This window comes from Podarcis gaigeae, assembly GCF_964106915.1.
Source record: "Podarcis gaigeae genome assembly, chromosome: 11".
Classification (NCBI taxonomy): Eukaryota; Metazoa; Chordata; class Lepidosauria; order Squamata; family Lacertidae; genus Podarcis; species Podarcis gaigeae.
Genome location: NC_139687.1, coordinates 5,727,343 through 5,740,795, shown reverse-complemented (window position 1 = coordinate 5,740,795; position 13,453 = coordinate 5,727,343). Strand labels below are relative to the sequence as shown.

The 13,453-nt window shown below is 43.4% G+C and overlaps 1 protein-coding gene across 2 annotated transcripts in view; it reads left to right on the top strand.

Moving 5' to 3' along the window:
* LOC310826738 (transducin-like enhancer protein 1) overlaps nt 1-13,453 on the top strand; it is a 77,476-nt gene that overhangs the window by 46,217 nt on the left and 17,806 nt on the right. For both annotated transcript variants that reach the window (XM_083702010.1, XM_083702009.1), the window contains exons 9-13: nt 4,207-4,323; nt 6,709-6,762; nt 8,758-8,910; nt 9,897-10,041; nt 11,057-11,247. In XM_083702010.1, coding sequence (XP_083558136.1) covers nt 4,207-4,323; nt 6,709-6,762; nt 8,758-8,910; nt 9,897-10,041; nt 11,057-11,247 — 660 coding nt within the window. The remainder of the gene's footprint in view (nt 1-4,206; nt 4,324-6,708; nt 6,763-8,757; nt 8,911-9,896; nt 10,042-11,056; nt 11,248-13,453) is intronic.

Here is a 13,453-nt window from a genome sequence, read left to right as displayed (position 1 = left end):
AGTCGTTGGGGTCCTGTTGTAATGTAAATAGGAATCTGCCTTAGACTGAGTCAGGCCAGTGATCCATCTAGCTCAGTATGGTTAGCACTGTCATTGGAGCTTCAATCTAATCTTGAGCCTGAGGCCCTGCCAATATAAACCTTCCCAATGAGGTACAGCCTTTTTCTCTGGAAAGTTCTGAAATTCTGAAAATTTCAGAATTTTTGTCTGATCAAATTCCATATTTCCCAAGGCAAAATTCTGGCATGAATGTTGTAATTCCTGCATTGCAGGGGGTTTTCCCCTTTGTCCCCTTTCAGCTCTATTGTCCTGTGGTAATGGTGAGCTGCTTCATTCTTTTATAATGCAAGATGTTTTGCTAGATTAGGAGGTCTGTCAAGGGTTTTCCATCCACCAGATGCTTGCAAATGTCTCCAATGGCGCAGGCCTCCCAAGAGGATTTTGGGCCCCTCATGTGCCCCCAGGACCCTTCCCAGTGTAGACTCTTTCAACACTCCACATGCCTCTGAGGTTATCACAAATGACTCCCAATGACAGCGGGATCTTGGCTTTCTAGGCTCAACATGAATTTAGTGTCATCTCTTGGGCTTAGGGTGATAGTTTACACATTGCCCCCAAAGAAGGGACTACTTATTTCCAGTTTTAGCCAGGGCAGAGGTGGGCAAATGCACCTCAACATACTTGGTATTGGTTTCAAGTCTTTGTGATAAGAATGCCCATTTCAGCCACATGCTTCATGGAAGACCTGGGAAAAGATCTGAGGTTTAAAGAAACCAGTGGTGGCAGCACAAAAAACATTTTGGGGGAAGATGTTCAAAGCATAAGCACCTGCAAATAAGAATTGATATTTTAACAGAGAAGGAAATTTTAGGGGGGCTGGAACTGAGTTGTAATGGTGAAGGCTGGGTGGAATATATTGAGATGCTGTCTTGGGACAGTGAATATTCATGAAATATGGATCTCTACACACTTGGTGGGTCTTATAGCTTTTCTCTCTCTCTTATACACAAACAAACATACCTGTCTTCTAGCAACGTTCTGTAAAGTATATGTGTGGATGTTTGTGTTTTGGTATTAAAAGATCTTTCAAAATGGGAACTTAATATTTGCTCCCAGTTTCTCCCTTCAGCCTTCCTAGTTTCCTTGAGTCACCCAGGGGGTAGAAAACAAAAACCCAACCTTGTATATTTCAAGCTAATGAGTTCAGTGATCCTACAAACCTGCCTTTTCAGCCACAGAACACTGCGGTAAAGACATGACTGTGAGCTGCTTTTTACTTGATTTCATTAGACCCTCCCATATGCTTTGTGTAAGATCCCTAGTGTGTGTTGAGCTTGAATAGTCAGAAATAAAAGGGGTTGAAGCTTGCTTTTAAAGTGTGATTCTTGGAGTGCTGAAGAAAGTTCAGATTGCTTTAGGTGCCCTTGTTTGTCTTGTTTTCTTTTCTCCTTGCTGTTAAGAATTGGTGTATGAGGACTACAAAGCTCCTAGGGTGGTTGTCTTCAGGGGGGGTTGGTCGGGGGGGGGGGAGAAGCGCTTAGTAATATTACCTTTTTTGCTTTCAGGTGTAATTATTAATATGCGAATAAGAGTTTTCTTTGAAGTAGTGGTGCGGGTAGATTTTTTTTTTGTATACCTTTTGTTAAAGTATGTTAGCATTATGCTTCCTTGTAAAGATGACTTTCAGAAATGAGGCTTGTCAGGTCTTTGTGAAAAGAGCCCTCTTCTCTCCCCCCCTCCACCAACCATTCATTCAGCATTGTTCATGGCATTAACACACCATTGAACAAATTGCCCTTCTTGCATATGCTAATCCTGAACTTAAAAGAACCCATTGTGACATGTTTAATGCTTTTGCTGGAGGGAAGATGAGAATTGGAGGCATGTCAAATTATCATGTGACCCAGAAATATCTCAAATGCCTCTCTTCCCCTTTGGGTCAACAGTTTGTACTTAGCATTATCTAAAAGAAAGTAGCCTGTAGATTGTGGACACAATTAGTTCTTGCTTTTGTATTTCGGCCTTCCTTTCACATTCTGAGTTTTATGTTGGAAGTGGGGTTTTTTTTGTTTTTTGTTATTGTTATTTTAAAGAAGTGCTAAGCAGTAAATTGGCTGAGACCAACCATTTGTGTGTTTTATCAGTTAGGCACTAAGGTCATTTCGCTTCGTACTGCTTTGTGTTTCTTCAGTTTATGATTCTTATGGGTGATATCCAACATTAGTCATACTCCGAGCAGACTCACTGAAATAATTGGACTCAAGTCCATTAATTTCTCTGTGTCTGCTCTGAGTAGGATGACACACAAGCAGATTAAAGCTTACATTTGTTTATTTACTTACAATAATTTATAAGCTGCAAATACAAAACATTCTTGATTGGTGTACAGCATATTTAAAACAAAGCAATATAGGAGTAAAGTATAAAACAGGAAAGATACATGAATCTGAAGGACGCATTATATTCTTCTTGTATGGCTTGATAGTTGAAAGGTAGGAACCTGTTGTGAACTGCCCTGTGGTCTTCAGATGAAGGGTGGTACACAAATTTAAAAATAACCACCGCCTCCTGTAAACCTCCAGATCCTGGTGGGACTACATCTCCTAGCATCCTTGACTATTGGCCATACTAGCTAAGTGTGTTGGGAACTGAAGGTCCTCTGGAGGTTCACATGTTCCCCACCTCTGTTATACCAGTTTCTTCATAAATCTTTTTGCTGAGTACAGAGAGATGCAGGCATATCAAATTTCTATTTATCTAGAACAACATGGCAGCCACAGGTATCTGCAAATTCCTTTTCCACCTGCCCTGCCCAAAATAGGCTTGAAAGAAGCATTCTGTTGTAGTCAACAAAATATATTTTGATGTCGAGTGCCTGATGCCTGTGGTTTTCTTCAGTTTCCAAATGTGCACCAAAAAGGTTAAAAGGTAAAGGTACCCCTGCCCACACGGGCCAGTCGTGTCCGACTCTAGGGTTGTGCGCCCATCTCACTTAAGAGGCCGGGGGCCAGCGCTGTCCGCAGACACTTCCGGGTCACGTGGCCAGCGTGACGAAGCTGCTCTGGCAAGCCAGCACCAGCGCAGCACACGCAAATGCCGTTTACCTTCCCGCTATAAAGCGGTGCCTATTTATCTACTTGCACTTAGGGGTGCTTTCGAACTGCTAGGTGGGCAGGAGCTGGGACTGAAAGACGGGAGCTCACCCCGCCGTGGGGATTCGAACCACCGACCATGCGATCAGCAAGTCCTAGGCGCTGAGGTTTTACCCACAGCGCCACCCGTGTCACCAAAAAGGTTGGTGTCCCTCAAACTGCAGCCACTCTTAACTGTTTGGCTGAGATCTAAACAGAGCTGGCACTCCTGCTATCTGGTCCTTTCCACAGGCTTTCACTTAAAGGAGGAGTAATATATTAACCATTAGCAATGCAAATTTTAAGGCAGACTGTAAATTAAGAGGAGATTAAGACAAACTCCTTTTCAGAAGCACAAATGCTTTATGCTTGGCTGAAATATTTTTCATGAGTAAATAGCCCCTGAATTTCTCCCCATAAAAAGCATTCGAATAAGACTATATGTAATAACAAGCTCTTTGATTCAGGTGACTTGCACAAACCTATTTCCTAAAACAGCTGCTTTGTGGGTATCTGAATCTGCTTTTAAGGTTTTTATGTTTGTAAAGTACTATCTGGAAATGTGGGACGCAGGTGGCGCTGTGGGTTAAAGCCTCAGCGCCTAGGACTTGCCGATTGAAAGGTCGACGGTTCGAATCCCTGCGGCGGGGTGCGCTCCCGCTGCTCGGTCCCAGCGCCTGCCAACCTAGCAGTTCGAAAGCACCTCCGGGTGCAAGTAGATAAATAGGGACCGCTTACCAGCGGGAAGGTAAACGGCGTTTCCGTGTGCAGCTCTGGCTCACCAGATGCAGCTTGTCAACGCTGGCCACGTGACCCGGAAGTGTCTCCGGACAGCGCTGGCCCCTGGCCTCTTAAGTGAGATGGGCGCACAACTCCAGAGTCTGTCAAGACTGGCCCGTACGGGCAGGGGTACCTTTACCTTTACCTTTATCTGGAAATGTAATTAATGTACTTGAATAGCGAAATGCTATCTGGAAATGAATGCAAGGGTATCATCTGCCTATTTCAAGCTTAGGAAATGTGTGCAAGGAGATCTTTAAGGTAAATGTCTACGACCTTGTGTTTGTGTTTACAGAGTAACTCACTCTTGGTTCCGGATAGCCTGCGGAGCACAGATAAACGAAGGAATGGACCTGACTATTCCAATGACATGAAAAAGAGAAAGGTGGATGATAAGGACTCGAGCCACTATGTAAGTAAATCTGTCAACAATGATTAACTTACTTTCAGATACTGTGCATGTATGGAGGAACTCATAGCTGGGCATCATATGGTCATGTATGTGAAAGAGCGAACACCGGCAGCCTAACTTTTGCTTCACATAAAGGGATGTCAAGACTTTGATCTTATTAGTTATGAATTGTGGTTCTTTCCCTTCCTTTCCTCACCACCTTCTGGGTCTCTCAGCACCTTTTCTCTGAATTCTGTCAGGTTGCCAGGATACCTGCAGCTCTCATCATTCCAAGAGTGCTGTCATTAAGGCTGCCATTATGTCTGAACTGGGCTTTTTCTTGTTAATGAATGACCTTGCTTCTGTGATCCTTGATAACCATACTAACAATAGGATATCTTTAGCCCAGATAATGCCTGAAGTGTAGTTCTGCTGCCAAACCTAAGCCTGTCTGGCAGTGTGTGCTGTATGGATGGGAGACCATTTGAGAGATTCCCAAAGTAGAAACAGCAGAATGGTATAACCCACAGGTGAAGAGCAAAAGAAAGAGACTCATGGGAGAGTGGAGATCAGGTGCCACTTTGTATATCAGATTATCTAGCACAGGCACGTCCAACAGGTAGATCTACCAGTAGATCACTGACCTGAACCCCCAAAAGGGGGTAGATCACTGCCAGTTTTTAACTGTGAGTAGATCGCAGTCTCTTGGGAGTTGGCCACCCTGATCTAGCACATTTGTCAGGTACAGTATGTTTTTATTTTTGTACAGAAATTGATGTTCTCTTTTTATCTGGTTATGATCCATCCATCCATCCATCCATCCATCCATCCATTTCTTACCTGTCATTCACCATAAGGTCCGAGGAAAGGTTGCTATCATGTACTCATCCAACTAAAAACAAATAAAACAGTTTATACAGTTATGAAAAGAAGTGAAATCATTCCACATAAAAGCATCCCAGAACAATAATGATTACTAATAGTAATTCAGTTTATAATCTTCTCAAAGAAGCCAATGACAACAAACATTGATATCATAAAATATTATAACAACAAATTAATACATTCTTTGAAAATGTTTTTAAAAACACATTTATCAGCCAATGATTTCAAGGTTGCCAGGAATAGTAACATATGGTCATCAAGTGCTTGGGTAAACAGGAATATTTTTAAATTTCTCTTGGAAGTCAGTAGTGAGGGAGACACTGTATGGTATCAAGAAATGTGGTCCAGTGCCCCAGTGGAAAAGTTAACATACAAGATGAAAGCATTTGGAAAAGGAAATGAAACAGACAACGCTGGTGATATATGGTACCTTTTTTAAAAAATTGCATGCAATAAAGAAAACAATTTTATATCTTTTCAAATGCATATTAACTTATGGTTAACATTCACAGATCTTGGTTAACTGTATTGCTTTCTATATATTTCTTTGTATTACCTTATTATAATGACCATGTCCACACATCAGCGATATTGATTTATTATACTTCCTTTTAAAATGATGCATTACATTTATACCTACTGTTTGTATCTTTATCAAAATCAAATAAATACATTTTAAAAATAAGGTGGAAGACAGATAATCTTCATCAGGCGGGGCTTTTCACAAATGGGAAACCACCAACGAGAAGGCTCTGTCATGGGCAGAGATGGGATGGCCTGGAAAAAAACCAGAAAAATTGGGGGAGGGAACCATGCCCCCCCCCTTTTCCCCAAAAGCCTTTTTTTTCTGGAAAAATTGAAAAAAGCAGTTTGATATAGTTTGAATATTCCACACATATTTTTTTTCCAAATTTTCCGGGGGAAAAGGCTTTGGGGAAAAATGGAAAAAACCTGGTGCCTTTTCTGTTTTTTTCCCCAGGCCTTCCAATCTCTACCCATGACAGAGCCTTCTCTTGGTGGTTCCCCATTTGTGAAAAGCCCCACCTGCTGAAGTCATGGGTCAGTGCCAACCAGGCAGCCCCCAGTAGCAGCAGCACCAAGGACAGAAATTAGCAGAACAATAGAAGCTGGCTAAAGAGGGGCACCCTCAGCAAAGAGCAGAAACTACAATGAAGATGCTAGATGCACTTCTTTCTCTCTGTATCCAGTGCTTTTTTTTCTGGGGGGGACGCAGGGGTATGCATACCCCTAAACATTTTGTGAATCTAAGTTTGGCCTCATTGAGGGACAGTATTTCAATATGAGTAGGAAAATGAGAGTACCCCTAAACATTTTGTGTGTGGAAAAAACCTCTCTCTCTCTATATCTATTTATATCTCTATATCTCTATTTGTATTGTTTAAGCCATGGGCTTACAATGTATTCGATCAGTATTTATGTTTGGTATTTACAGCTAAAGTGAATAGACATACTATAGCAAAGTGTACTGACCAAAAACAAATACTTTGTTTTCAAATTTAGGACAGTGATGGGGACAAAAGCGATGACAACTTAGTCGTGGATGTGTCCAATGAGGTACGTTGCTTTGCACTGGAATGTATATAATTGGAAGTGGGGTTTTTTCCCCCCAAGGCACTGCACCATGTTTCTGAAAGTTGTGGATTACTTTTGCTTATCTTGGTGCCCCGCAAGACGAACGCCTCGCAAGACGGAAAACCCGCTAGACAAAAGGGTTTTCCGTTTTGGAGGCGCTTCGCAAAACTAATTTCCCTATGGGGTTGCTTCGCAAGACGAAAAAATCTTGCGTCCCCCCGCGGGGTTTTTTCGCTTTTTTCACCCTTTTCCTAAGCCGCTTATCAGCTGTTCCGCTGATAAGCCGCTTAACAGCTGATTGCTGAAAGCCGCTAGACAGCTGTAGCGCTAATCCGCTAAGCTGTCAATGGGCACTGGAATGTATATAATTGGAAGTGGGGTTTTTTTCCCCCAAGGCACTGCACCATGTTTCTGAAAGTTGTGGATTACTTTTGCTTATCTCTGGTTGAATATCTGAGCTACAGTAGTCCTCCCTGTGGTCACTGGTCTCTTGGATAGGCACAGGGGAGTGAGGCACAATACAGTGGTGCCCCGCAAGACGAACGCCTCGCAAGACGGAAAACCCGCTAGACGAAAGGGTTTTCCATTTTGGAGGCGCTTCGCAAAACAAATTTCCCTATGGGGTTGCTTCGCAAGACGAAAAAATCTTGCGTCCCCCCGCGGGGGTTTTTCGCTTTTTTCGCCCTTTTCCTAAGCCGCTTATCAGCTGTTCCGCTGATAAGCCGCTTAACAGCTGATTGCTGAAAGCCGCTAGACAGCTGTAGCGCTAATCCGCTAAGCTGTCAATGGGCTTGCTTCGCAAGACGAAAAAACCGCTAGACGAAGAGAATCGCGGAATGGATTCTTTTCGTCTAGCGAGGCACCACTGTAGTAGTGATTTTCCATGCAGAGGCCAGAATACTTTCACCACAAGTCATGGATGGTTTGGAGTTCTTAATCTGAGGGCCTTCTGGTGATTCCCTCACTGCGAGAAAGCGTGTTCTCCTTCATGGAGAACACGTGTTGCGGTGGGGGCCGCCAGGACACCCCAAAGTTGTGGGGCGGGCTAATTGATCGTTGGCCACTGATGCGATTGGGCTTCCCTTGTTGTTGGGAAGAAGTTAATGTTGCTATTTGTTGATTGACAGCCAGAAATGCTAAAACTCCTTGCACGAGGCTTGGGCTTCCTCTTTTCGCCCGTGCATTGGATTTCCCGCCTGCCCCCCTATATTTAGGGTTGTTCGCTTTGACCTTGCTATGCCTGTCATGGGGTCGTCTGCTCTTGGGGCAGGGGCCTGGTAGGAATTTTGTCCATCTGGCTGATTGGCTGGGGCCATTTGCTTTTTGCCTACTGTGTAGCAAATCGTCACAACTTGTAAGGTTGAGGTTAGGTATTGGTTTATGGTTTGGTTGGTTGAGGGGCATGGATTGGCTGTGCCTGCCCCTCTAATGTTGCTGTTGCAAGGGATTCTGTTAAAGGAATCAGGGGCTAACTATTGCTTGTCCACTATGTCAAGGGAGCTCAGGCCACTGCAAGAGCTCCTGGCTGCATTTGGGGAGGGCTGAGGGCAGGTTCTCTGCTCCGTCACTACCCCCAAGTGTATTCCCTGTTTCTGACTTTCGCAGGCGTGCAGAATGTCAGTCTGTCCCCCATGATGGGGGCAGATAGTCGCAACCAATGCCTAAGCAACCACTCACGTGTTTGTATTTTAATAAAGTTGTGGCCAAAATTATGCCAAAAACCTTAAACAAAAAATTTGGTGTGATGTGTGAGTTATTGGGGTGGACCTGGGGACCTCGACACGCAAGTGAAGCTACAGGGTATTAGACAGAGGGCCTTCTCGGTAGGGGTGTCCTCTTTGTAGAACACCCTCCCATCAGATGTCAAGGAACTAGATAACTATACAGCTTTTAGAAGCCATCTGAAGGAAGCCCTGGATCAGGAACTTTTTAATTCAGTGCTTGCTATTGCCTTTGCCTTGCCTGCAAACCATCCAGGACCCTTCATCTCCACGGGCAAGTCCTGCTCATTCACCACGTGAGAACGGCATAGACAAGAACCGCCTCTTGAAGAAAGATGCCTCTAGCAGCCCAGCATCCACTGCCTCATCTGGAAGTTCTACTTCCATGAAATCCAAAGAAATTGGTTTGGTGAGTGTTGCCCCTCTGCCCTGACCACTGTTGTATATTTGGATGCCTAATAATTATCTATTACAACTTCATGTGTAAATGGTACATGTCAGGGGGTGGTGTTAGATTGGGGGAGTGAGCCACCACCTAAGAAACCATAAGGTGGTTGTGCAACTAATAAATGAAATGCCTTCTAATCAAACACTTGCTTAAACCCAGCTCTCTCAAGATCAGTGAGAATTTTGCCCTTTCAGTTCACTGAGATATGGATTGCAATTCTGTCAAATTAATTTGTTGAAAGTCAAAACAGTTAAGTTTTCTAGGCTGCAGCTCTCAACAGATTGTCAAACACACATTTGTCTCTAGGACCTTTGGATTAATCTGAGAAAGTATTCAATATTTAGACACACATTTTAGGCATTAGGATCTAAGCAGTGTGATCTTCTGTCATTAGCATCATCCCTTGACCCTTCTGTACATGGGTGATGTTGTAAACTAATTTAATACCTTTCAATTATTTGAACTGATCAGTTAACCAAATGTATGAATATTTTGACTCCCGACCAGACAAAGCAGCATTGATTTCTTTTTAGATTTTTTTGTGACTATTCTCCTAGATTTTCTAAATGTTATGTTATGTTTTATTTATATCTCTTATGTTTTATTTATATATCACTTTTCGGCCCCAACCTCTATTTAGTTGCAAACCATTACGTTTTTATTGTTATGGCAACCAGTTAGTATGCTATACAGGTAATGTGAATTTTCAAATTGGAATCTTGATTTATATCAATGATTTAAATTGGTCTTCTCTCTCTCTCTCTCTCTGATGTTTAAATCCTAATTTAAAAGCTCTCGTTTTCACATACAGCATAAATGCTGCTAATGTTCCTTGGAATTTAGGAAAATAAGTCTAGAGAATTAGGCAGGTAGCACTCAGCATCTCAGTTGCTGTTGTGATCAATTGTGTAACGGCCTGGATAAAAAGCAATGTTTCTTGATACCAGCATGAAAAGGGCAGCACACCGGTTCTGAAGTCCAGCACACCAACCCCACGAAGTGATGTGCCAACCCCAGGAACCAGTGCCACTCCAGGCCTTCGTCCAGGCCTTGGCAAACCTCCATCAATGGACCCTCTGGTCAACCAAGCAGGTAACATAAACCTCTTTTGATGTTGTTTCCTTCATGGATACTTATAATCACTATCAAGAAGAATGATGTGTTAATAGCTCCCCTAGCTTGTGTCTGTCTCTCTCTGTTTCTGATGTGTTTGCATGCTGCTGCCTTCTGAAATACTAACATAGTTTGAATTTCTGATCATTATTCCAAGTGCTAGTTCCTTTCTGAAACTATTATCCCATATTTGAGACTGAGACAGCTAATGTTTGTTGAAGTGCGCATAATGACAAACACAGAACGGCACCATGTGCATCTGCGTGCTAACTGCAGTCAGTTACAGCACCAAATGTTATAAATTATGCCCAGTCTCGAAAGAAATATGCCCAGCGACCTCTGGAAGTGTTTCTCATGGGGTGTGGGGAGTGTGAGAGAGAGTGCTGCAGGCAGGCAGGATGTGATGAATATTATCTACATTTTCATGTGCCTCTTTACATCTGCTTCTTTAATGGGCAAATGTTAAAAGCTATCACATTCAGCATTGTTGAAATGGGTTTATCGCAATCGTATGCACAGTTCTATAATAATTTTTTTTGAGAACTAGTAATTGATCAAAGTTAAAATTATAGAGCACTTAATGGAATTCAACTATGGAACACTCTAAAGCATATTATTTGCTTCAGAGAAGAAGGAGGCTGTGCCCTCCCCTCACTTCTACCTGTCAGTCCCCTTTTACTATAGCAGCCATCTCCTCCGCCCCCCGATCATTGCTGGGGACACGGCTTAGGCACCACTACCCTGGCCAACCTTGGGGTGAAGGCAACAGGCCCCTCTGCTCCCATGTTTCGGGAATCCATAAATATGCAGGTTCTGGTCTGCACAGCTGCAATTTGGAGATGATGTTAAGCACAGCTAGCGCTGTGGACACAATAGTTTGGGTTTTGTGGAAGAAGCACCCATGTGGAATTCCAGGGTGCCTGTTGCTTTCTGTGAAAAGGGATGACAAAGGAAACTGTCCTGAGCATCAGTATGTCTTCTTATTGTGCTGCAGCTGCTGGCTTGAGGACACCTCTTGCTGTTCCCGGACCGTACCCTGCTCCGTTTGGAATGGTACCACATGCTGGCATGAATGGAGAGCTGACCAGCCCAGGAGCAGCCTATGCCAGCCTACACAACATGTCCCCGCAAATGAGTGCTGCTGCAGCCGCAGCTGCTGTGGTTGCCTATGGGCGATCCCCTATGGTAGGCTTGCAAACTGAACTGGGTGGGGACAGGGCTCCCCGAGAGAAACCTCTATGCAACATTTGGCATTGTCAAGCTCCTGGGATATAACAGCACCAGAGACTTTACTGCTCTGCTGTCTGGCTCATGGCAGGAGCAGCTGAAACTACTTTCCCCCTTGTTTAAAAAAGTGAAGGGTGTATCTGTCCTATTTATGCATGCTGTCTAGTTTTTGAAAGCAGCCTTCATTGCCTTGCTCCATTAAAAGGTAGCTTGAAACCATAAAATTGTTTCATTGGTTTGCTGAGCACTTGATTATTCTCCTGGGGAAGAAGATATATACACTTAGTGAGTATCTGACATTCATTTTGTTGCATACAGGATTTTATTTTTCTGTTTCTGTTTTTGTATCATTGAAATAGAGCAAAGATGGGAAACCTGTAGCTCTCCAGAAGTTGTTCAGCTCCCATTAGCTCCAGCCATCAGAGATGATGGGAGTTGTAGTCCAACAAATACATGGAAGGCAACAGCTTCTCCATCCCTGAAATAGAGGGTCCTCCTCCTTGTAGACTGTATTGTAATGGAAGGGATATATCATAGAAGCACACACCCATCACGTATTGTCTCGGCTTTTTGAGACCCTAGTATTCCAAATTCCTCAGTATGTGGATCAATTTCATCATGTGGTGAGATTTGTGTGAAATTTTGGCTACGTTCAGGTGCAGCATTAAACTGTAGCTTAGTTTTTATGAGAGTGTGCAAATCTTCGGCTCAAGAGCTCCTTCCTGGGCTCCTCCATCACAGCCATGACACAGAGATGGAAAGATTCTGCTTCCTCAGCTATCATCCAAACCTTAAACTGTGGTTAGTCTTGATTGTGGTTAGTTGAAACAAGTGGACTTCATAAACCAGGGAATGCCAACTCTTTTGGACTAATGGATGCATTTTGAATTTTGAGAGTGTGCTGAAGGCAGCAGCCACAAAATTGCTACCATAGAGAGGGTGTGGCATAACATGAAATGGCTCCCAAGTGGAGCATGGTATAACACAAAATTAGAGAGACTGTTATTCCCCCAGCAACCTTAGGTTTACCATGGTAAGTCAGCTGTGTGTCAGCTGATTTCTCACTTACATGCACACTGATTCTGTTGCCGTCTGATAATAACAGAGAACGTCCCTCAGTTCCAGGAAAAGTATACAATGCAGCTATACCACTCTCCTTTCACAGAAATCACTTAGACGGTACCTGCACATTTTGCCCCATAACCTGCTTTCTACGAGGGTTAGAGACTTATTTTTAGTAGTAGTAGTGGTAGTAAAAAGGTAAAGGTAAAGGACACCTGACAGTTAAGTCCAGTCGCGAACGACTCTGGGGTTGCGATGCTCATCTCGCTTTATTGGCTGAGGGAGCCAACGTTTGTCTGCAGACAGTTTTTCCAGGTCATGTGGCCAGCATGACTAAGCTGCTTCTGGCGAAACCAGAGCAGGGAACGCTGTTTACCTGGAATGCTGTTTACCTGGAACGCCATTTACCTGGAATGCCAGAGCAGTACCTATTTATCTACTTGCACTTTGACGTGCTTTCAAACTGCTAGGTTGGCAGGAGCTGGGACTGAACAACGGGTGCTCACCCCATCATGGGGATTTGAACCACTGACCTTCCGACTGACAAGCCGTAGGCTCAGTGGTTTAGACCACAGCGCCACCCATGTCCCAGTATAAGAAGAAGAAGAAGAAGAAGAAGAAGAAGAAGAAGAAGAAGAAGAAGAGGAGGAGTCTGGGACACCTCTGGAAGTCGTCATGAGCATAATGGCACCCACAGGCATTTGATTGGTGTCCTCTATCATAAACTTTGACTAGACATTGGCTTGCTTCAACTGACTATCAACCACAACCACTGTTGGTCAAGGTTCGGATGACATAGCAAACTGCAGTTAAGTCTAGAAAAAGAGAAAGCTTCCAAACACCTCATGCCACACCAGAGGAGGAAGGGGAAGCACAAATGTTCCAAACTCACTATAGATCTCCCATTATGTCCAAATGAAGCCAATATGTGGTTTTTCAAGGCCTTCAGAAACATGCTTTAGACGTATGTCTTGTCTGTAACCTTTGAACACACACACTTACTTTTTGTGGTGCACAATATCATTCATTATTAAATTGTTTTGTTTATAACAAAAATCCACATTCTCATCATCACTACAAAGGAATTATAAATTCAAAAGTG